Raw genomic sequence first — 24,602 nt, 5'->3', positions numbered from 1 at the left:
GCCGAGATTGAGGACGCGCAAAAAAAAAAAAAGAAAAAGAAGTGTCACAGACCTTACTTATTTGCAGTTTCTTGTCGGTTGCGGTTCCACGTTTTGTCGGACGAAGCCCAGGCTAGTGCATATCTGACGTCGGGAACAACGGAGAGTCGGGCAACGATGGATGGACGAAACACGGAGCAACGTCGCATGATTTCACGTTCCTGGAATACGTACTAGAGACTTCCTGCCACTGTCGCCGCGCGTTCATTCCCGAATAAACAAAAAAATTAGCTGACACTAATGAAAGAAAAACAAAACAATGGCAAACTGATCAGACCACGAGCGAGAGAGAAAAGCCGCGTACGCGTACCGCATTCTCGATGTGACGCATGCGGATCCAAGATGAATGGGTGGCAGATCCGCGTAATTACCCCCTGCGTGCGGTTTTTGCCGCGGCCTTGGGCGGGGGTGGTCGGGGAATCTGGTCGCGACTCCATTACACGCTGCTCGAGGCTCGCACTCCGGCTGTAACGCCTGTATCGGCGGGCGGCGTCGTCACGAGGCCGTGACGGGACGGGATACGAAGTGGCAGCGGCGGTGCAGGATTTCACGGCGACACCGCGGAGAAGTCGAGCAGCGCGACGCGCCAGCAAAAGCAGCTTACGTAGAAGCCCCCCCCCCCTCTCCCGTTCTTTCCCTTCAGCCATCCTGTGTTCCTTCCTCCCTAACTCCCGCTTCCCACGTCCCCCTCCGAAACAGACACAGCGCCATCCCTTTCCATCTTCCCGTGTCACATCCCTAAATCCCTGCTGCATGCCCGAACGCCCGTTTGGTGGCGCGCGTGTCGTTATACGTGTCTCTAAACGACTTCTTCGCTAATGGCTTCGTAACGCGCGCTTCGTTCTGTCCGCGTGCTTTTGAGCGCGTCCTCCTCTTTATCCGTTGTGGCGTGCCTAGTACATGCACGAAGTTTCTTTTAGGGCGTGATAACTTCATTCTCTGTCGAGAAGGGAAGTGGGGATCTACGGTGCGAGTGACGGGGACGAGCTCTGATGTTGACAAAGCTTTTGCGTCGCTCGCTTACTGGCGGCGAGGTATTCATCAACACGGCGCAGCATGTATGGAACAAGACCGCGTTGTACTGCGTCATTCTCAGATGACGCCTCCGCCAGGCACTAAATAATGTTTTGGCGTGGCGTCGCTGCGGGAAAGATCATTTCGTACGGCTGGTCGCGGATAATCGAGAAAGCCTCTTGATGAAGCCATCCCCTCTAAGACGTGTAAATGTAGACTGTGTGATCACGAGTGCGGTATGCAGTTAATGTAATTACTCTTCAAATAAAGTTCCGAAGCTAGTCTTCTAAACAAATGTTCGGATTTCCTCGGAGCCGCTTCGTTAAAGAACGGTTTATGTAAACATTAACGCCAAAGCAGTTGCCGTCCGCCGAGGACATAGCATCAAGAATCCACCGGGACCCTACTTGGAGGCGCCACCCAAGATTGAGACACGCAAAGGTTTCTGTACAAGTGAAGTTTCTTCTTCTTCTTCTTCTTCTTCTTCTTCTTCTTCTTCTTCTTCTTCTTCTTCTTCTTCTTCTTCTTCTTCTTCTTAGTCATCGTCGTCGTCGTCGTGCATCTAATGCCATGGGTCGAGGCAAGGAAGGTATAGGTTAGCCGTGTCATATTTTGGCCCGGCAAGAAAGTCGCCTGTCGGCTCAAGTTTTGTGAATAATAAGAAAAAATGAACGAGTAGTGGCGCACGTGCTGCGTACCCGACGTTGCAAGTGTATAGTTGCCGCCTCTGCCTGTCACGTCTTCTAAAACCGCGTATGGAACTTTATTGACCCTCACGCCAGTTTGGTCGATACCAATCTTAGAGCAAATGCCAGCCATAGAGTTGAAATAGTGCGCTATGCGCGCTTTTGCATATGTCTGTCATTTTTCTTTCCTCTTCTTTTTTTTTATGAAGGAAGCATGCCGGCCTGCGTGCCGCACTGTGGTGGGACGAGGACCGTTTGTAATAGTGAGGGGTGGATGGCGGGATCTCAACCCCATCCCCGAAACTTGTCAATTTTGTAGGTGTATATATACAGGCGCACATACAAACACACGCACGAATATACATAAAAGGTGGTGGAACCCCCCCTTTCCCGAAAAATATTTCTGGCTACGCCTATGTTGTCAGGCTACTAAGCCTTGTGTTTTTGCGCCATTTTCTATTCCTGCAAATAAAGAAAGAGTAAACAATGAAGGAGGAGGAGGAAGGAAATGAAGGAAAGGCAGGGGTAGGTTAACCAGACGCGCGTCCGGTTTGCTACCCTACGCTGGGGGGAAGGGATGAAGGGATTAAAAGAAAGAAAGAAGAGGGAAGAAGGCACTGTCCAGGGTACATATGCACCTGTCCATTGAATGCCTACAAGCGGTCGTTTAGCCGGTCGATTTTAAAAAACAGCAGTAATGCTCGCGTCGCTTTGCTGCCTGCGATGCGTAGGGCCACGATCCGAGGATCTTCTCTTCGGAAAACGGTCTGTCGTCTAACTTGTTCAGCGCATCGCGCAGAACGTTTCGTTCGTTCACAAAACGTCCACAGAAACACAGTAGATGTTCTATCGTTTCATTGCTATTGCACGAGTCACATTTTGAGGTGTCTGCCATTCCTATGCGAAAAGAGTACGCCTTCGTGAAAGCTACTCCTAACCACAGGCGGCAACAGTAAAGTTGCATCACGGCGGGAGAGGTGCGATGGAACTTGGAGCTTCCTCGATGGGTCTAGTTCATGCAGGCGACGGTTTCCAGACACTGGGGTCACTCAACCAAGTTTGCGTCATGGTGTCAGCGAACGAGCGTAGACCCTTTGCAGCGTCTGTCCTCGCAAGGGTATTGGGGTTGTCTGGGCATCCTCGTGAGCGGACCGAGCAGCATCATCAGCGAGGTTGTTACCCACAATACCACAATGTCCCGGCAGCCATTGGAAACACAACGTCATGTCCCTGTCGATAAAGCTTGGTGAAGAGCTTCTCTTCATTTCGTTCACTAACTGCTCGTGCACCCTTCGTCGTAATGCTGATTGCAGACTCTGAAGGGATGCCTTAAGAGTCGCAAAAGACAGCCCACTTTTGAGGCTGGGCTTCCGCGATATAAAGGATAGCAGCACGTAAGGCGGCAAGCTCCGCTGCTGTTGATGTCGTCCGTGTGACAACCCTGAACTTGACAGTCACTTGGCAGGCCGGAATAACAACAGCACCTGTGGAGCTGTCGGCTAAGACTGATCCATCGGTATAAATGTGTGTCCTTTGGCCATACTCCTCGTTGAGTAGTGACAATGTCGCCTGTCGTAGAGCCACTGTCGAATGACGGCTCTTCTTCGTTAGTCCCGGAATTGTGAGGCGTACCTGTGGTTGTTGTAGGCACCACGGAGGCGACAGTGGTCTTGCTGCTGGAGTAAAGCCCGACGGAAGGCAATTCTCTATGAGTCGAAACAATCTTGAAAACATGGCTTGCGGTCTCTGAAGTGGCAACGCAGCAATATGGTGACCGGGAACTCGGCAGAGATGTCTAATGTGAGCTCTTAATGTCAGTAGTGACGTATGTTGGAATCGGATGCTCTCTTGCGATCGTAATTGTCCCGTGCGTGGAGGTGCAGCGTGGTAATCCTAAGCACGTGCGTAGTGCCTGGCCTTGCAAACTTTGGAGGGTGCGGAATGTTCGTCTTGCATGTATTGGCCAGCATCGGCAAGCTGTAACGTAAAAAATCCCAGAAACAGTGCTCTGTAAAGCTGCATCATGGAACGTATCGATGTGCCCCAAGTTTCCGCAGAGGAAGCGCATTATGTGAACTATGGAAATTAGTCTTCTCTTCAAGTAAACGCAGGTGGGCGCTCCACGAAAGATCCCTGTCAATAATCACACCTAGGAAGCGATGGGTTCTTCTGGTACGAGACATTTTGGCCGTTGATAATAACAGGATATGGTGTCATGGCCTTGCGTGAAACGCGACCAACGCACATTTCTCGGTAGAGACAGAAAGACCCTGTTTGCGGAGATATGAGCAGGTTAAGGTGGGCAGCCTGCTGGACTCTTGCGCGCACTTGAAGACGGGTCCACAGCCGAAGACCAAAGGCAAATGTCGTCAGCATATATTGATATTGAGCGAGTACTTGGTAAAAGCTCACGAATGCCGACCATCACAAGATTAAACAAAGTTGGGGCTCAATACCCCGCCCTGTGGGACGCCACGGGAAGTATAGGGGTTGGCAGTGGGACCATCTTCTGTCTGCACAAAGAAGGACCTCCTCGTCAAATAATCGCGGATCCACTGAAACATCCGGCCGCCAATTCCGACAGCCTCCAAGGACTCGAGGATCGCGTCATGTGTTACGTTGTCGTACGCCCCTTTCACATCGAGAAATAGCGCCAGTGATATGCGCTTGAGGCACTTTTGCTGCTGGACAAGGTTGTGAGGTCAATGACGTTGTCAACGGATGACCTGCCTCGCCGAAAGCCCGTCATGCAGTCTGGGTACACATTGTAGCGCTCGAGATACCATTCTAGGCGTAGAAGTATCATCCTTTCCATGACTTTCCCGACGCAACTTGCCAGGCAATAGGGCGAAATGACGTCAAATCGAATGGAGACTTTCCTGGTTTGAGTAGTGGCACAAGCCGACTTATCTTCCATTGCTGGGCAACAATGCCAGCATGCCATGAGTGGTTGTAATATCTCAACAGCTTTCCTCTGGCCTCTTTTTCAAGGTTGGCTAAAGCGGCGTAGGTGACGCCATCAGGCCCTGGTGAAGATGATCGTCGGGAAGCCGCCAAGGATGCGTCCAGTTCTTCCATAGTGAAATCTTTCTCCATTTCTGGGATCCGGGGCTCAGGAAAAACACTCTGAACGGCGGAAGCGGGCATGGCACACACACCAGCGATTCGCGTACAAAATTCATTCGCCACCTCAAGTTGGGTGCTGCCTAGATGTAGGGCTAGAGCCATGAAAGGATGTCTTTGTTGGGGAGTCGAGCGCAAGCCACGAATAGTGCTCCAGATGCTTGACAATGGCTTGCGAGGATCCAATGACTCGCAGAATGATTTCCAGTGCTGCTCTTCAAGTTTGTCCAAAACGTCGTTGGACTTTTTTTCTGTATGCGCCGTGCCAGACTTAAGTCAACATATTGCCTTCGTGCGTCTGTATCTCCTTTCCGCCCATCGGCGAAGCGTGCACAGTTTCTCCAGTTCAACGTCAAAGTCTGAACGCTTGCCGGCAAACGGGAGCATGCAGGAAGCTTCTCTCATTGCCTCTTCGATAACATCTCAAGTTATGGCCAAGTCTTCTCGGCATGCATTTTCCATGAGACGCTGAATTTTTGCCATTCGATTCTCCGATTTTATTCCTAGAGGAGGAGTGGTAAGACCTCTGATTCGCACATAAGTTGAATGTGGTCACTACCATGTGTTTCAATGTCTGAAAACCACTGGACTTGCGACCGGAAGTTCTGGATACCCGGGTCAAATCTAGGCAACTGCTGTACGTAAGCTCCCGCAGGTATGTAGGACTGCCATATTATAACACACAGGTCGTGCTTAGAGGCGAATGACACGAGGTTTCTTCCTTTAGCGTTGATCGTCGAACTACCCCAAAGTAAGTGATGTGCGTTGAAGTCACCAGTTTTGACCCAAGGCCCTAGTTGCTGACAATATGTCTCGTAGTCTGTCCTGTTCAAATCGTCCGCTGGCGATATGTAGAACCAATGAGTGTGAATAATTCCACGACGTGATCGACGTCTTGAAGATACTTCATTGCGCAAGCCAATTCGTTGTTTAGGTCGCATGCCGTTTCTCTCAAAAAAGTAGACCGGGCTTCATTCCTTGTTATACAGGTCATTTTTTTCGTTGTGTTGGTTCTAGACTGCACGCATCAGCCGCCGCGGTTGTACAGAGGTTAGGGTGCTTGGCTGCTGACCCGATCGGCCCGGCCGCGGCGGTCGCGTTTTCGATGGAGGAGAAAATTCTACCTAGGGTCGCGTGTACTTAGATCGATAGGCGCACGTTAAAGAACTCCAGGAGGCCGAAATTTTGCGAGCGCTCTACTACGACGTGCTTCATAGTTATCCACGAAGAGTGAGTAAGCGCGACTAGACAGGAACGTAGAAAGAAAACAGACAAGGACACAGCGGACACAGCGAGAAACTAGCCCGCCAACGTGATTTAGCCAAGTTCATAATTATATCGTGGTTTTTCCACGTAAAACTCCATTAATTATTATGGACTGTATGCATCATGAGGTGCAGTCTGCTAGCGTTGGTCAGTATTTTTACCAAAGCTAAAGACGCTTCTTTTATATTTCGCGAAGCACAAGAACGCTTCTCTTCGGACTGGGAGTGCTCAGCAGGTCGTGTCGTGCTGCATGTGTATAAGTGGGGATATTCTCTCAAAGATGTAATGACGAAAGTCACGTAGTACACGTTTTGTAACATTTTGAGAGCGGTACACCTATGTTGCGCATCGATAAATAATTCACGAGGAAAGCAGTACTGTGTGCTGATGTTCATACACGTCGTTTAGATATTGGCGTGGGTGGCGCCCGTGGTTGTAGTCTGAAAACGCTAATGCTTGCACGCATTACGGGTTTCTCTCACTCCTGATCGATATCTCTGTGTGTGCGACAATGTTTTCGCTCACTTTCGTTCTTGTAGAGTGGTTTAGAGCGATTGTCGCTAAAATGCTTTGCATTGCACCCGTTAGAAGTATCTCTTACTTACATACTCACTAATGCGTGAGATTGGGGCATATGACACAATAACGGTTCCTTCCTGCTCAAGGGTGCTGCACAATGTTCCTCTTGTCGAACTTGTCGAACATCTAATACGGACACGGCTGATCCATACGACCCGGCCACGGTGGTTTTTGTTATGGTTCTCGACTGCTGACCCGAAGGTTGCGGGATCGAATCCCGGTCGCGGCAGCCGCATTTCCATGGAGGTAGAATGCCAGAGGCCCGTGTGCTTAAATTTAGGTGCATGTTAAAGAACCCGAGCCCTTCACTACAGCGTTTCTCATAACCATATCGTGGTTTTGGAACTTAAAACCCCAATATTTATTATATTATTATAAGCCATGTGAGATCTGTCCATATGAGCTGTGAACATGGCTGTGTTTATGTAGACACCCTCGGCATAAACTATAAAGGTCGTTAAACTGATTGCACATTACCAACCTTTGACTGATGCTGTCACATTTTAATAAAGTTTTTTTTTTCAAAAATGACCCCCCCCCCTTTCGCTGTGGTACATCATCGGCAAAAGTAAACTGAAGAGAGTCAGTCCCTGATACACTGAATTTTCAGTCTATACTGTATAAAGAATACGAGAATGTTTAACGACCGATGAGTTCGTATGTTACCGACTATATTACGCAACAAATGGTGCCGATGACTTTTGTGGAGTCAACGCGATGCGCAGTTCCAAGGCGTTGCACCAATGACTTTAATGAATACATTACGGGCCTCATCGCCTCCGCCGTTGCTCTAATCACTGCAACCCGAGTATTTCAGCGATGGCGAGAGCTCCGTCTAGAAATCGCTACAGTGATTCTATAGCCTGAGGCCAGATTACGTGAACAGCGGCACTCTTACGCACGACAGCATGAATAAAAGATCGAAGACCTCTTTGCACGCATCTTCGTATTTATAAATCCCAAGACGAGCTTTACAAACTTCAGCCAAGACTATGAAATACATTAAGCGACGTCATAGGTTCCTTATTTCGTCAACTCAGGATAAGCTTCAAGAAAAGTCAACAGAAGATACCCATAGACGTCTTGGCCTTTATATACTGTAAAGATACTCATCTAGCTTAGTTACAAAGCCCCCAGTAGAGCTCATTCGCCTCGTTTTGAGAGTTTTCCGTGCTTCATACATCAATGAAAGAAGAAAAAGGAAGGTATCGCGTCAGATTCCCTTCACTATGGAGTAAAACCTCTAGGGTGCGCTTATACACAGTTTTGCTGTTTTGCTATCTATATGGACAGATCTGAAACAAACTTTTCTCGGACAGGGCCAAGCAAAAATAACGCTGCGCACCCGACGCCGCTGTCTACAAAGCTCATCGTCACAAAGCTCCTCCTCGAGTCAACTTATGTTACGTAATGCTATATTTATGTTTCGTCTGTTCCACCCTTCCGATTTTTCTTACGCTTTATTACTTTGTTCCCCGCCGTCTGCCGGCAACTCTTTCCGAAGTGCGCTCTTCGAATAACGACGTAGTGTCTCGTTTCGAGGCCGATGCGATCGCGAACGATTCCCCGCGTATTTAGTATAGCCCCGTAACGGGACATGATATACGACCGACGCTTCCGGACCGTCCGACGTTTGCAACGCCAGCGCGATACACCGTAAAGACGCGAACAAAGCTTTTTTCTTGAATGGCTCGCATCGTTGTCGCGTATATAGATTTAGTGCGAATGTGAAACTTGGAAGCGGTCAAGATTTCCTCCGATGTTTCTTTTGCCGCACTCCTTCCAGTCTGGTGGCTATAGGCCACCCTGTATAGAGATAGATGCAAGTCCCGCATACTTAGTCAAGAGAGGCTCATAAGAAGACGTTCGAAGCGCGAAATTCGGCGTGTGTTTTTGTTTTGCCGCTTCCATAGCCTTTAGCCTTTCTTCCGTGTGTGTGTGTGTGTGTGTGTGTGTGTGTGTGTGTGTGTGTGTGTGTGTGTGTGTGTGTGTGTGTGTGTGTGTGTGTGAGTGTGTGTGTGTGTGTGTGTGCGTGCGTGTGTGTGTGTGTGTGTGTGCGTGTGTGTGTGAGTGTGTGTGTGTGTGTGTGTGTGTGTGTGTGTGTGTGTGGGTGTGTGTGTGTGTGTGTGTGTGTGTGTGTGTGTGTGTGTGTGTGTGTGTGTGTGTGTGTGTGTGTGTGTGTGTGTGTGTGTGTGTGTGTGTGTGTGTGTGTGTGTGTGTGTGTGTGTGTGTGTGTGTGTGTGTGTGTGTGTCATGAACGAAGAGATAGCTTGTATAGAAATATTGTACATTCACTGATTCGGTTTCGACAGCAGGGGGTTGTGTCGTGGCTGTACGGTCACTTTCTGTCTCCTCTGCCCATAAGAAGTGGCATCGCAAACTAACGAAAAAATAAAATAGAAACGACCATCATATATTTGTTTATCCGGTACAGGAGGGAGGTCAACTCAGAAACAGATCGCGCATCCCTGTGATCTCATTACGAGCGTTTACCGTGACTCTGTTTTGTGTTCACATGGAAGTGTGTGCTGCATTACTATTGTTTGTTTAATCTTATTGTATCGGTGAACACTACAAAATGATTTTTGTATGGTCCCCACGATATGGCATGAGGAATGGGACATATATGTAACATGTCTGCTCTGTAATGATTTTTGATTGTCATTGGTTATCTGCCTCGCGTTCAGGTACCAGCTCTGAAACAGTTGGAATGTATCGCTTCACTAATCATCTCTACTCATGAATCCACGAATTCATAGTTCCTACATTTTAAAGTTCAGAAACCGGCACGAGATATTGCACTCTAACATTAAACGAAAGATCAATCAGCCCATCAATCGATATTCGTGTATACGCAAACAGATGCTGTGTTCGTCGTTCACTCATCCTATCTATTTCTCTCTCCGCATGTCCGGTGCTGCAGCGATGGGGACAACTCCGCAAAGAGGCCGCTCATCGTTCGCAACGTGGAGACGGGAAAGATGCTCGTAGACTCTCTGCACAAAATAGCGAGAAACGTGAGTATCGCACCCGAGGTTTACTCCTTGCTTCTTCTTCATCACTTTCACTTTTCTGCCGTGGTTGTTTAGTGGTTCTGGTGCTCGGCTGCTGACCCGGAAGTCGCGGCTTCGCAGCCGGCCGCGCTGCGGTCGCATTTCGTTGGAGGTGAAATGCTATAGAGGCCCGTTTCCTGTGCGATGTCAGTGCAAGTTAACGAACACAAGGTGGTCAATATTAAACCAGAGTCTTCATAATCATATCGTGACTTTGGCACGTAAAACCCCAAATATTGCTGTCATTTTCTCTTTTGAATATTTTAGCAAAAATAGATAGAGGAAGACAACAGAACAGGAAGTACAGCGTGACCGACCAGGCCATAAAGCGACATTTTTGCACCAGATTGGGCATGTCATCAGATTGGCTTCTCGTATCGTATTCAGACTTCAGAAACTGTGTTCGCTGAAAACGTCTTCCGCGACGGCAACCGTGACTTTTCTCTCCTCCTCCGACTAACTTCTATTCCCCTTACCCCCTTCCCCAGTGCAGGGCAGCGTATACCGGGCTCAGCCCTGGTTAACCTCCCTTCCTTTCTTATATCCTTACTCTCTCTCTCTTCCGCGATAATTCTTTCTTTAGGGTGCCACTAGAATAACAAGATGTAGGCAGACACTCGCGTTTATTTTGACTAACTATTTTTTAAATTGGACTTGATTCTGTAACAACGCTTCGGCCAAGGTAGACCGAAACACTGACGATTCGTTGCGTTCCCGGCTTATCACAAAGAGACGCTGAAACCGGCGCGATCCATTCACGGCGCTTAATACTTCGTTTGCCTGTGTGCCTTAGGTGAAAACCTGCCTGAAGACATTGAACACGTGCCGTCTTGCTGCCGACGCTATGCCGCAGTTACGCAACAGTGACGTCACTTGAAACGCGTGGCATCGGACGCACGCTTTACACTATGTCCCAAACACAGAAATAGTGAAGCTATCAGAGGCACGAAGGTCCTCTACGTACGCTATATAGAATTGAAATGGTATGCCTTGAAACGAGGGATTCGGCATTTGTTTTCTATGACTTTATTTCCTTTCCTATCTTGCCTTTTTCTTTCGGTCTCATTTGTACTTTTCGTGTAGATTTAAGCACTACCATCCGAAGTAGAAAGCCCATAATTTAATGGAAGGTTCTCAACTTCTCTCAGCTCTCTCACAAATATCTCACGGTGATTAATTTCTCTCCTCCACCAAATAACGTCTCCGTTTGCGCGAAAGAGTATCTTAGTCCCCACTACAGTGATTATTCTGATTCTAGTTTTTATTTATTTTTCCTTTTTAATACTCGGCCGGTCGTTTCTGTACCGGCAGCATCGAGAACGATGGCCATTTCGATTTTGTTAAATCCACGTGTCGTTGTAGCCGAGCGTGCGCGGCCTTTATAATGCGTCCTCCCGCATTTATTCAACGACTCCCTTCGGAAAGTATGAGCGCCTTTGACCCTCCTTACCTCCCCCTTTCCTTTTCACACGCACGCGCGGGGGTCGTTAACAAAACACGTTCGGCTAATGCCGCAATCTCTTTCTCCAACACGTCGCGCAAATACAAATTGTAAAGAACGAGGCAGTCTGCGACGTTTCCAGAAACGTTGGCAGTTTGAGTTTTGGTGGGTGAGTGGGGACCGGTCTGTTCATGCGCGTACATACATACATACATACATACATGCATGCATGCATGCATACATACATACATACATACATACATACATACATACATACATACATACATACATACATACATACATACATACATACATACATACATACGTACGTACGTACGTACGTACATACATACATACATACATACATACATACATACATACATACATACATATGCACGAACACACGTAGGCACAAGCACACAAACATACGAACGTGTACACACGCCGTGCACAGACACTATTATTAGGTAAGTAACGGAGGCATGTGTATGCCTTTAATATAGCATTTCCGAAGAATTGCCAACGCAACACACACACACACACACACACACACACACACGCACACACACACACACACACTCGGCACGAATGAAATCTCCATGCACGCGTACAGGCACGCACGTGAACAAAAAATGAATTAAAAGAAAAAAACAGAGAGATGCATGTTCACGAAGTTTTAGCAAAACCGCAAAGCGCTATAGCTGTCCCACAGGATGTCATGACTCGTTAGGGAGCGCCGTCGCCTTTTCTGCTTCACTCGGAATGAAAGCGGGCGTTGGATGTGCTGCACCCCTTACCGGTTCGTATTACCCGTTGTGGAAAGCGCCCTCTCTTGAGTTTGTACTGCGACGTACAAAAGCGGAAAGTTGTAGTACTAAAAGAGTAAAAGTGCAGGAGCGGATCTTTACAGACAGTGCCCTCTTTTCTCAAGATTTTCGTGGGCGTGCATTCTCGCGAATCAACCAAACCATCGCGAACGAAAGGACCTGTAACGGTCTTTTTTTTCCTGAAATTTTCGTTAGTTTTCTAGACTTAATATACGGCTTGGTTACTGTGGGGTCTCGGCTGCCCACTTAGGGATTCCTCGAGACTCCATTAGAAACCGTAATAGGCGAGAATGAGGATCAGCAGCAGAACCTGGAAGAAATTTTTTGGGAGTGGTAAGCGACGAACGAAATGGAAGTAATTAAAAACTCTTAAAACTGTTTCTCGTTAGCTAATGCGCGGACCTGCGGGCTTTCTTCTTGGTTAACTTTACTTCAAATGGTGGCCTCCGGTGCGCTATATAGTCGCAGTTTTCCTCCTACTCAGTCATGTATATTTGCAGCGAATGCGATACTTCTTTTATGAATGGTACTATATATAGTATATATAATAATCACACCAGTACTTCTTGTTTCTTGCTGCCAATTTCAGTTAACTTCGAATTGAGTGTGACCTGCGCAGTGTCATAAAAGTTGGCATTAACCGCGGCTTGCTGCTTATCTGCGTTTCGCTGTTGTTCCATGTCCCAAGTCCCGTGGCAGCGCAGTTTATTCCATGCAGACTGCGCAGAACTGGTGTATTTAATTGTCGGTTCTCCTCGCGATATCGCGGTGATTACTTGCTTACACACGGATTACACGAAATCCTGAAATAATCCGCAGAACACGTGGCAAAAAAAAAAAATACTTCAGCTGTGTCTATGCTGTTGTGGTCAGGGACCCTTTCAAAATTTCAATAATAGTAACAACTTCCGGGGTTTCGCGTGCCAAAACCACGATATGATTATGAGGCACGATTCCGTATTAATTTGGATCACGCGGGGTTCCTTGAGGAGCACATGAATCTAAGTATACGGGTGTCTTCGCGGTTCGCCCCCATCAAAAATGCGAACACCGTGGCTTGGGAATCGAACCCGCGCCCTCGAGCTTAGCCTTGCGAGACTTTACCTGCTAGTCTACTGCGGCGAAATTAATCCAGGATTATGGTTTCATTGGTGGAGGCGTTACTGAGTTGTGGTACGGGCGACGGTAATAAGAGGTTGTGGGAAGTATATAGAGCGCCGCTTGTGGTGTTTCTTTTTTTACACGTAGTGTACGGAAATTACAGAAAGAACACCTTTAACCATGCCCTCTTGGGAGTCCTCCTTCCGCATCTCCCCCCCCCCCCTCCCGACCGCAGGTAAAAAAGGAGGCATATTAATAGTGATGAGTTATGGTTGTGTGTGTGTGCGTGTGTGCTTAGGCAGGTGGGAGCAGACACTCTGTATGCGGTTGCTTTTGCTTGTACATTTGTACACAAAATTTCATTTCCTATAGCTTGGTAAGTCTTCAAACCTTCTAAGGAAACATAAGAAGAGAGAGAGACGCTTTTGGTCCTTTGGTTGACCTGAGCTCCGCGTGTTAAAAAATTGTGAGCTCGGATTAGTTTTGTTCAATTAAGTTCGACTGAGTTCTTTTCTTTTATTTGCGCGAGGTAACATGCTTACTTCGGTTTCGAAAGAAAACATACAATAAAAACGTAGTATAGTTTCTTCTCACGTAAGGGGCGTAACCAGCAGGACTGACCAGACACCTCTGCAGCTGCTTTCAAACATGGCATCGCGATAAAGCAGAGGCCACCGCCAAAGAAAGCGTAATAAGAAGAACGGTGCTGCGTGCGCAAATATGTTTTGAAAGTGTGAAGTTTCGAAAACAGGAATAATACTCAGATACAGCGTAAAAGAACAATCCATTACTGTTCTCTCTTCATAGATATTTCTCTCTCTTTTCATATTTTGCTGCTGCATAACCGTTCTCAAATTTCTACCGTGCGTTCGCCAGCGGAATGACGCCTTCGCTCAAAAAAACTGCCCGCTATCACGTTACATGGCAATCTGTTCGTCGATATTATTTTTTTTTGTTATTTCAAACGAGCACGTCATCATGAATATTTTAGGTCTTGAAAGCGGATCACGGTTAACGGAGTGTGCGGGAGCCTGGGTTCTCGCCTAAAAAGCGACGGAACATATTTCGCGCCGTCTAATGAAACTTCGGCGTCGGTATAGACGTCAATCTTGAGAAGCCCTTCTTAACTTCTTGACCTGTAACTAGAGAACAATGACGGTCGTAGGTTTTTATGGCTTCGATTTGCTTCGATACTTCGTTGTTTTTATTTTCTTTCTTCAAGCTGTCGTTCCCTGTTCTGCATGGGCAAAGTCCTATATGAGCTTGTGTGTCGTTGCGGTAGATTGATCGGTGCGATTTGTAGTTATTTCCTTTTCTTTACGGTACTGTAAGTACGGCTCGTGTAGCCAGCGAGTATTTCTCAATAATACCCGTCCACTGCGCGGGATCACGCTTTAGGCAGGCTTTATGCTAACCGTGCTCTCTGGTCGGGTACTTCCAATGAATTACATCCTCGTCTTGCAATTTTTTCTTTTTTGAAACTGTGTTTTCAGTTGGGTTTTACTGATTCAGGCGAAACAAAAAAAATCCAATCGAGCTCGAAGGTCAACGAAGCAGCCATTTGCATGAACTTTTGCTGTGGACACTGGCCGCGACAAGGTGGCCTCTCCTTTCTTCTCTCTTCTATCTTTCTACGGTCTTTCCCTCTTCCAACTACACGGTGCCGTGCTCCCTTATCGGTTTCGGGAATAAGCGTCTTTTCTGGCCACCTTAAGCCACTATCATCAGGATGATGAAACTCGATGAAGCGTTCTTGGTGATGGGATGGCACTGATGATTCTGGAGGTGCAGTTTGAATCCGTGCACGGAAATGACGTAGCCTACTCTTGTTACGACATCTTATTTCGTGCCATATATACACAAACGATGTGCTTCTGAAGCGTCACTATTCTTTAAGGTAAAACTGTTATTTAGGCCAATGATACCTCGAATTGGGGAGTTGGTTCATACTCGGAGAAATGCAGCGCGACCTCTAAGACTAACACAGGAGACTCAGATAGACACAGGCAAGCGCTCGTCTGTGTCTCTCTGTGTCTCTAGTCAATTGTCAAGGTCACACTGGATTTCTGCGACTACTATTTATGATTTAGTAGGTACTAGCCCTCCCCCCCCCCCCCGCCCACCTCGCCGGGCTTTCCTTAAAAGAATGTCAAATCAGTATGAACATATTGGCCTTAAAAACTTTCTTCTATCTGGGCTTTCTGAGGGCTTTTCTTTTTTATTCCTAAAGTTGGAATGACAAGTCCGTTCAGCCAAACTGCTGCTCACGTGCGCGATTGTGTGAGACTGCCTGCATGCGTAGGTTGGTCTAAGCGCGCTATCGGTCGCGACCACGAAATGCCTTGGCCAGACAATCAAACACCTCCACCTCCTTACTAAGTGTTAATCACTGCAACTCAGGGGTCCATCACAGAAAAGAAGCTTATCGAAGTTACTTATCCGGATACGCTGGGCCTTCCGTTTACTTCCGTCAGTGCTCAGGCCCGTTATCTCCTGCCACCAGTGAACGGACCGGGAAGGGCAGGTGTCTGAATTTGCGAACGCCGCTTCCTAAAGCATCACGTTTCCTATTTCTCTGTCTTCTTTTACGACAACCTCTCAACAGCACATCGACGAAAACGCCGTAAGGAACGCTTTCGAGGCTTGCTCCCGTTTGGATCTCGCGGCTGTCCGCTTTAACTGATGGCTAGTCGCAGCCCCATTTGTCCACCTCCCTGGGCCCCGTTACTAGCTTCTAAACGGGCTCGCACGTCGCTATACTTCGCACAACACGGCACGGACAATTTAACATTCTCTATATATACGCATACAAGCCAAACTCGCCCATCTCTCTCTTTTCTGTCAGACGCCTATACATAACCAGCAAAAACAAGCTCGAATAGGATGGACAAGGGCGAAAAAAGAACTACCAACGCGAGCACCCAGTGATGCCTCGGAGCAGGCCGCAACTCGCCCTCCGATCCCTGGACCACGCGCCATTTATCAAAAGCCGGCAGACAACGCTCGCCCCACTAAGAGTGGGCAGGCCGCCCTCCCCATTTGGCCCTGCGACGCTGACCACCGCGCTGTGCTCTGTCATAGTCCACGTCGCATGCGTGACGCGTGTCGGCTCGTACTTACTCTCTTCTTCGCTGCTGCGTGGGGAAAGAAAGAAAAACGGGGATATAGGTTGAAAGGGGGCGAAAAAGAAAAACCTCAAATAAGAACAAGCAGGGGAGGAGAAAACTTCCCGCAGCGCACGATTCCGGTCAAGGGATGTCGCCGGCAACTGGGAGCATACACAGGGAAAAACCGGACATTCTTTCTCCTTTATTATCTTTACGGGTGTCTTTTCCCTTTCGAAGCGACGTGGGCTGAAAGATGGACAGCGACTAGGAAGCGGCGTGTGCGAGGACAGTCGCCGCGTGCCGTACTCGAAAGGACGCCGTTGTTTTGTTTTTTCTCTTATTGAGGCTTTTCTCTTGTTTTTTTTTTTTTATTTCTCGTCCTCACAGCCGCTTCCGTGTACAAGCACCATCTGCCAAGGTTCGCTGATGTGCGGCCCGGTGCGGCGGAACGGCAAGGAGCCCCGACCCAAAGAAGAGGTGCTGCAGCACGCCAGGGAGTTCCTGGACCAGTTCTACACGAGCATCAAGAGGTATACTATACCCATTTCATGAACCGGAGGGTTCTAACAAGAAAAGGCAGGGGGTGGGTGGGAATAGTAAGCTGGACGATGCAGTGATGGCATAAAGATTCGATAGCGCTCGCACTTTCCGGTGTTATCTAGTTAGCTATATCAGTGTCGTTTAGATTATGCGGTACCTAGTCAGGCTGTACTTAGTTAATTGAGATGACGCACTTAAGTTGCTTTGACTTTGTGCAGGAGATTACTGTATATATCTATTGGTACATGGGAAGTATGTTAAGCTATAACCATGAAGAGGTTCCCGATCCGAAGAACGAATCACTGTTAAGGAACAATGCAAGGAAGGCAATTAGCTGGAGCCCCTTAGCTGACTCCGTTGTATATACTTCTAGTCGATGTTATTCGTTACCAGAACTGCTATTACGGTTGTGTCCTTTGTTTTTGTTCGTTAGTTCTGTGGCTATGTACCACCTCTGGAAAATATATGGATGGCGTGTTTTCCTATATAGGGTCATCGTATTTTCGCATTCGCAAGACCTAGAAATTGCTATCGCTTCTCCCAACTTTTTTTTTTCGTTTGCTAGTTTACTGCAGTCAAGCAAGAACATTTGTGTTACACCACTTTTATTGCTTCCAACTGTTTAGAATAACCCAAGCTGCTGCAAAGGAAGCGTGTGCGCAGAACTGGTGCGGAGACATCCTTACGTAACGTTTCCCAAAGACTAGGGCTAAAGAATACGTACTACAGTCTTTTCGGGTCTCCTTAGCATTGTTATATGTGAACAGTGTCAAATTGAACCAACGCATCCTAGTAAATTTATTGTTAGGTTTTTACATTAGTTGTCACTACAGTTGCCTCATTTGATGAGCAACAGCCCACCAATGTCGGCTTTCTCATCTTCAACGCTCGGACCGACGTTATCCTTTCATATTTTCTGCTGGGAAGCTTTCTTTCCCGGGAGCACTGTCGTAGATTCTCTGTACCTTCTGATGAAGGTAAAGTTGAATTTTGTTCTTTAAGTTTGCAAGTCCTAGGGAGACATCGTGAATAGTTATTAGTGTACTTGTTGGAGTCCGTGAGTGTATTAATACCGTTTTTCAGAAACACCGGCATCAGCGGCCTATTCTAGTCCTGCTTTGCGTCCTTCTCTACGCGTTTAGTGCTCACTCTCTCCCTCTTTGGCGCTTTCTAATCGCCAACTTCTTCAACACCATTGTATGGTAGCAAACCGGACGCTCGTCTGGTTGAACTCCTTGCCTCTTCCCTTCCTTGCTTTCCCTCTTACTCTCTCCGTGAGGGCATCTGCCGTTTGTGTTTTCGTGCTTGTCATGTGTATCGAAATCTCTATGACTGTCTAAAATAGGAAGTAAGGCCGTCAGCTGAGAAAACATCTCCGGCTCTTCATTCAGACTCGGCATCTGTCTTTTCATTTGACAAGCTTGTTTCCATCTCGCGCGTTTCTCTATAACCCGGTTTCTTAAATATAAAATGTGCTCGTATCGTTTGTCTCGCGCAACTGCAGGTTCCACTCCAAGGCCCACGAGAAGCGGTGGGCGGAAGTTGAACGCCAGGTGCAGGCGCGTGGCACCTACGACCTCACCGAGACAGAACTTGTGTTCGGAGCCAAGCTTGCCTGGAGGAACTCGGCGAGATGCATTGGCAGGATACAGTGGTCGAAGCTGCAAGTACGAAATCGAAACTTTGACCTGAATGACATACATAGACTCAAAAGCAAACCTGTTACGTCAGGTTCGGCAACGAGTTTTCGTATGGGGAAAGGTACCCTTGTAAGGCGTCCGTGAGGACCGACGGCCCGGCGTTGTAGCCGATATTAAGATACCACGCAAAAAAAAAAAAAAGCTAGCAAAGCCACTTGTGTTGTAGTCTAGAATTTTAACTTTTAAGTGTGATTTATTTATTTATTTATTTATTTAACTCCCACTTTATTATTACGATGGCTCGAGGGCCTGGTTATTTAAAGAAAAGGACAAGGTAAGAAAAGTAAGTGATAGCAGGGCGTCTTCGGCATAGCTCTGCTTTTCGAGGTATACAGTTGAATCCATTAAGCACTAAATATCAGGGGTACGAAAGCGTCTGAGTAGTTGCAGGCCGACACAATTTCAGAGATTCGTTGGGATTGCACTAGCGTTGCAGGTGTAACCTATTAATGGTAAGTTATCATTCTCGTGTATTAAAGTAAAGATTACTTTTCCCATGTCTCACTCGCACAATCAACTTCTAAGACAACGCTGGCCTATAAGATCTCGATGGTGGGCCACTTATCTGGTATGCGTTATTGTCTTCCCTTAAAATCTCTGCTGACGAGTGTGCTGGCGAGTGTGATTAAAAGTGATTCGCAAAAAATGTGGCACGCTGAGCATTTCTATGCGCCTAATTCTGCGGCTTTTGATAACAATATTATGCAAAATCTGTTCATTTGGTTTTCTCTTTCTCTCCGTTCCAGGTTTTCGACGCTCGGCACTGCTACACTGCGAGGGACATGTATGAAGCCATCTGCGCCCACCTCAAGTACAGCACAAACAAAGGAAACATCAGGTGGGGTGCGCTTTCTTATTTTCACGAAAGTGTTTCCTGCCAAGCTCTACCTAAAATGTACGTCACGCCTTTTACTGACGTCATTTCCGTCACGGAAATGACGTCAGTTGGAATAGGCGGTAGAGGACCAGAGAGATACGTCGCGTCCTGCTCAGCGGAGCATTTAATAAAAGATGAAGATGCGAAGGAGCTTCGCTCTATGTAGATTTCAAAAGGGCGCGTTGGATCAGGTGCCATTTTTGCAATAGAATATGTGCAAGTTTCGCCCCGCCACGTTGGTCTAGTGGTTATGGACCTCGACTGCTGAGCCGAAGACCGCGGGATCGAATCCCAGCCGTGGTGGCCGCATTTCGTTGGAGGTGAAATGCTAGAGACCCGTGTACTTAATTTAGGCGCACGTTAAAGAATATCAGGGGGCCAAAATTACCGGAGCACTCTACTACGGCGTCCCTCATTATGATATTGTGCTTTTGGGACGTAAAACCCCTACAATTATTATTATTATTATTATTATTATTATTATTATTATTATTATTATTATTATTATTATTATTATTATTATTATTATTATTATTATTATTATTATTATTATTATCGTCATCATCATCATCTGTGCCAATTTATGCGTTCGTGTTTCTTAACGTACAACAATACTGCAAGTAATTATCTCAGAGAAATGCTTAAGAATGCTTGAGTCTGGGAAAATGCATCTTTTACGTGTGCGTTGTGTATATTGCGCAGGTCGGCAATCACCATATTTCCGCCACGCACGGACGGCCACCATGACTACAAAGTGTGGAACGCGCAGCTCATCCAGTTTGCCGGACACAAGCAGCCCGACGGCAGCGTCATCGGCGATCCGGCCTCCGTAGAGCTCACAGAGGTCGGTATACACACCGCTCGTATCGCAATTAATATTGAAGGCACTAGAGTTACTGTATATGCCACCTTTAGGTAGCAGAGTTGCGCGCCTGTCTTGCAAACGCCGCTAGCAGCCATGCATGGTGGAGAAGCTGACGCTCGGGCCAATTTTTCTATTTCTTGACGCCGCCGCTTCAGCAAACCGGATTGACACTAGCCATCGACAGTCAAGTTCATCACCAGTCTCCGACATGCCAAACATGTCGATCGGGGACACTGTAGACATGTCGCCTGCAGAAACGGAGTGCGCGGCTTCACCGCATAGCTGTGGTTGCTAGCCAGATCTACGCGCAACTCTGCTGCCTAAATTTAACATGTACGGTAACTCTAGGGAGCACAAAGCATAGAGACTGCCGAAAAGTCTCCGCTTGTGATTGAATTAATGTTCCAACTCCTGTATCAATTTCCTAGTGCGAAAGTACGCCGAAATTTTCGAGACAGACGATAACATACTTTTGCATTGTAAAATCACATTCGTAACACTCGCCATATGATAGGAGGTTACACGCAAGTTATTCACAAAGTTCGTGGCCACGCTCAACAGGTAGGCTGCATGGTACAACAACCGTCGCCGCATCCCGATGCACATTTTATTTCCAATGCAAGAACATATTGAGCGGCTGTCTCCGGTTGATAAACTGTCCATGCACGTTCCTTTCCTTCGTGCAGTCCCACTTACAAACGAGCTGGGAAACATTGCAAGTCGGTACCGTTCCTAAGAAGCGTCAACTGAACAACTCGATATTGATCCATGCTGAAAATTTCACGCTAAGAAACAGAATATATGTAGGAAAAATAACAAGATACGAATAGAGCGAAGGTTTGTTTCAGGAAATACAGGTGCACAATAAAGAAATGCTTGTGAGCTGACATATAGCACATTTACAAAAAACAAAAACTAATTATGCAGCAAGAAAAACGACAAAATAGTATGCTTGTCGGAGCTCGATCATAAATTGGTGCGCAATGTACGTGAGAGGGTCATCAACCTTCAAGATCTGAGAAAGAGAGCTATTTCTCGTGAAGCACTTGAGAGGGCCAGCGGACGCCTCTCGTGTCCTTGTTGTTCACACTGTTCGCATTCAGAAACACGATTCCAACTCTTCCTTAAGAAAAAATAAGTATGAAGATTTATTATATACTCGATAATATCATGTCCTTGTCGAAAATATCACGCTATAGAAGTATATAGGTCACCTCCCATGCACTCCATACAGATGATTAACCAGCGAAGCTGAAATGGTTGGCCCGGTGTTTATTACGAGCTAGGGTTTGTCGAAGTGTCTTCTGGTGCAGCTTTTGCTTTGTCTGTCGCCATAGAGAACCAGATTTAAGAGATGCGTGCTTCAAACTTTGCGTGTGGTGGCGCTAGCTTAATGGATATTAAGAACACATAAAGGATTTCGTTGGTAACGATTCATGCTGCGGCGGGTATCATCCCGAACTCTATATGCCGTCAAAACCTGAAGAGAAACTGGTGCAAGCGCGGAGGCAATTTGAGGTAGCATATATGCCAGCGTTTCTTCGTTTTCATTTCTGCGCACTCACGGACTCACAGAATCCTGCGCATACATAGCTTCGCCGTAAAAAGACATAGGGAAGACAACACAATGCCAGTGTTTCTATCACTTGAAAGTTTATTTAGAAAAAGAAAAAGACTGAAAACGCTGCTCGTGTGTTCATACATAGAGCAACAAATTAAAAAAAGGGGGGGGGGGGGGACTGTGCATCAACTTCGTAGAGGGAACTCTGTATAGTTTCCTCAATGTGTATGTACGAAAATGACCGCATTAGCGAAAGTTGCTTCGCCGATCGAGCGAGCGCATATCGGAATGACGCTTGCGCAACGGATATCTGGCCGGCACATACTCTCTCAACATAAGCCCGAACACAGCGGTCACAGGGCAAATCGCCCGCTTGGGCCCTTTAGACGCCATTCGCGACTGCCCTCGGTTCATCGACGATTAAAAATGGAGTACCACGGCGCTCATTGTAACGCAAAGCAGCGCCGCCTTCATCGGCTGAGCCGTCCGACGGACTTTGGCAAACGCGGGGTGAGGCAGAGTCGTCCTGAAAAGCGTCCTGATTGCGCAAATAGCCCCGGGGCTTCGGCGATGCCACGCATTTCGATGCATCTCCGCTTAGTCTGGAATACAAACTTGGCTTCTTCACTGCTCGAGCCGAAGATCAATTGCGCCGAGAGTTCTGCATAAGCATCTCTGACGGCTTACAGAAGCGTGCGATTAAAACTTTATCGTTGCACCAGACCGTCGAATAGACTGAATTCTGGATTAACTTTAATCCGTATAAGCTTATCTTTGCTTATCTGAAGAAGGCATTATAGTCTCGGATCCGTAATATCTGGGGGAATGATACAGGGCTGTCATTCCATCCTGTATGCGTGCGTGCCGTCTGCATATTGGTGCACGCGCCTGGCGGTCTTTGATGATCGCATGAACATCTTTGTCCCTGCATTGAAATTGCAGCGTTTATAGTTGTGCTTTTTCGTCTCAAATGCATGATATGATAACGAGAGACGCCGTAGTGGAGCGCTCTGGAAATTTCGACCACCAGGTGTTCTTTAACATGCACCTATATGTAAGCACACGGGCCTCTATCATTCTGCCGCCATCGAAAAGCCGAATAACCGAATTGCCGAATAACTATCCAAAGCAATCTAACCATCCTGAGATCTTTTCACAATGAAGCCCAGTTATGGACGCGCTATGCCTATGGTGAAGCCGCGCCAACAGCTTTTCTGTATAAGCTCGAAGGTATTAGGGAGACGATGAAGCTTTCAGATAGGACGACATCACTGCGAGCCTGCGAACGTACGCACGTCACAGGTTTTCGCCTCTTGGTCTGATTAGGTCGTACTAGGTGTTGAATATATTACTCCGGGAGCGCGTGCGGTCTTCACCACACGTATGCCATGAATCGGTTGTGCCCGAACACGTCACTGAAATGAGCGTTCCTGCAGGTGCTCTCCCGATGAAGTTAAGAGGCTGTATTTTCGTGAAACCTTTTTCCGTATGTTAAGAGAGTGGCACGCTGGCTTAGTTGTTGAATTTCGTTCTAAAACAAAACCAGCAGGAAACACGAATGACGTAGTTCCATGTTGTGCCAACATTTTGAGTTTTGTTTATTTTTGCACGCTCGTAGCTCGTTGCGCGTCCCGATCGCCTGTGATTCTACAGAAATCGCTGCCTTTAGATATAGACAAAGGTACCGCTCGATATCTTATTTTTTTCACGAGTAAACTAAAGATTTTACGTCATATTTCTATCATCCATTTGTAGTTAGAATAACAGTGTGAGTGGTAATGTGCGGTTATACAATACCAGCCCGTAACGTATACCTGTCGCGATAGCTTAGCAGGTAGGGTGTCACGCTGCTGAGCTCTAGCGGGCAGCTTCGATTTCCGGTATTGACAGCCGCATTTAGATGAGGGCGAAATGCAAGAACACCGTTGCACTTAGCTTTAGCTGCACTTTAAAGAACTCCAGGTGGCCGAAATTAATCCGTAGCCGTCCACTACGGCGCGTCTCGTAATCATATCGTGGCTTTGGCACATAAAATCCCAGCAATTATTATTAACCCGTGACGTATCACTCGATAGATAGATAGATAGATAGATAGATAGATAGATAGATAGATAGATAGATAGATAGATAGATAGATAGATAGATAGATAGATAGATAGATAGATAGATAGATAGATAGATAGATAGATAGATAGATAGATAGATAGATAGATAGATAGATAGATAGATAGATAGATAGATAGATAGATAGATAGATAGATAGATAGATAGATAGATAGATAGATAGATAGATAGATAGATAGATAGATAGATAGATAGATAGATAGATAGATAGATAGATAGATAGATAGATAGATAGATAGATAGATAGATAGATAGATAGATAGATAGATAGATAGATAGATAGATAGATAGATAGATAGATAGATAGATACCCCGAATGACGTGAGTTGTGGATTGGCGCTCCTGCAGATATGCAAAAAGCTTGGTTGGAAACCCGAAGGAGGTCGATTCGAGGCGCTGCCCCTGGTTCTTTCGGCCAATGGCGAAGACCCGGAGATCTTCGAGATTCCCGAGGACCTCATCATGCGGGTCAAGATTACGCATCCAGTGTGAGTTTTTCTCATTAACTCGCGGTCAACACCACCGTTGCTTGAGGCACGGCTATTTGAAAAAAAAATATATTTGGATCTGTGTTTTCTACCTTTTGTTCTGACCATTTATGGCAAATAAGTCAGAAGGATTTATGTAAGGAAAAACGTGTTATCCATTCGTTTATAGTGGCACGAGTGTACAAATGATGCTAACGAAAGGACACGTGTT

At 46.8% G+C, this 24,602-nt stretch overlaps 1 protein-coding gene across 1 annotated transcript in view; it reads left to right on the top strand.

Annotated features, from left to right (window-relative positions):
• LOC119390050 (nitric oxide synthase-like protein) overlaps nucleotides 1-24,602 on the top strand; it is a 369,982-nt gene that overhangs the window by 285,228 nt on the left and 60,152 nt on the right. The window contains exons 2-7 of the mRNA XM_037657575.2: nucleotides 9,631-9,724; nucleotides 16,624-16,766; nucleotides 18,281-18,443; nucleotides 19,223-19,314; nucleotides 20,056-20,197; nucleotides 24,252-24,391. Of these exons, the coding sequence (XP_037513503.1) occupies nucleotides 9,631-9,724; nucleotides 16,624-16,766; nucleotides 18,281-18,443; nucleotides 19,223-19,314; nucleotides 20,056-20,197; nucleotides 24,252-24,391 (774 nt within the window). The remainder of the gene's footprint in view (nucleotides 1-9,630; nucleotides 9,725-16,623; nucleotides 16,767-18,280; nucleotides 18,444-19,222; nucleotides 19,315-20,055; nucleotides 20,198-24,251; nucleotides 24,392-24,602) is intronic.

The sequence above is a fragment of the Rhipicephalus sanguineus genome, chromosome 4 (assembly GCF_013339695.2).
Source record: "Rhipicephalus sanguineus isolate Rsan-2018 chromosome 4, BIME_Rsan_1.4, whole genome shotgun sequence".
NCBI lineage: Eukaryota > Metazoa > Arthropoda > Arachnida > Ixodida > Ixodidae > Rhipicephalus > Rhipicephalus sanguineus.
The sequence above is the reverse complement of the archived record's forward strand: the minus strand, read 5'-3'. Positions and strand labels throughout refer to the sequence as shown.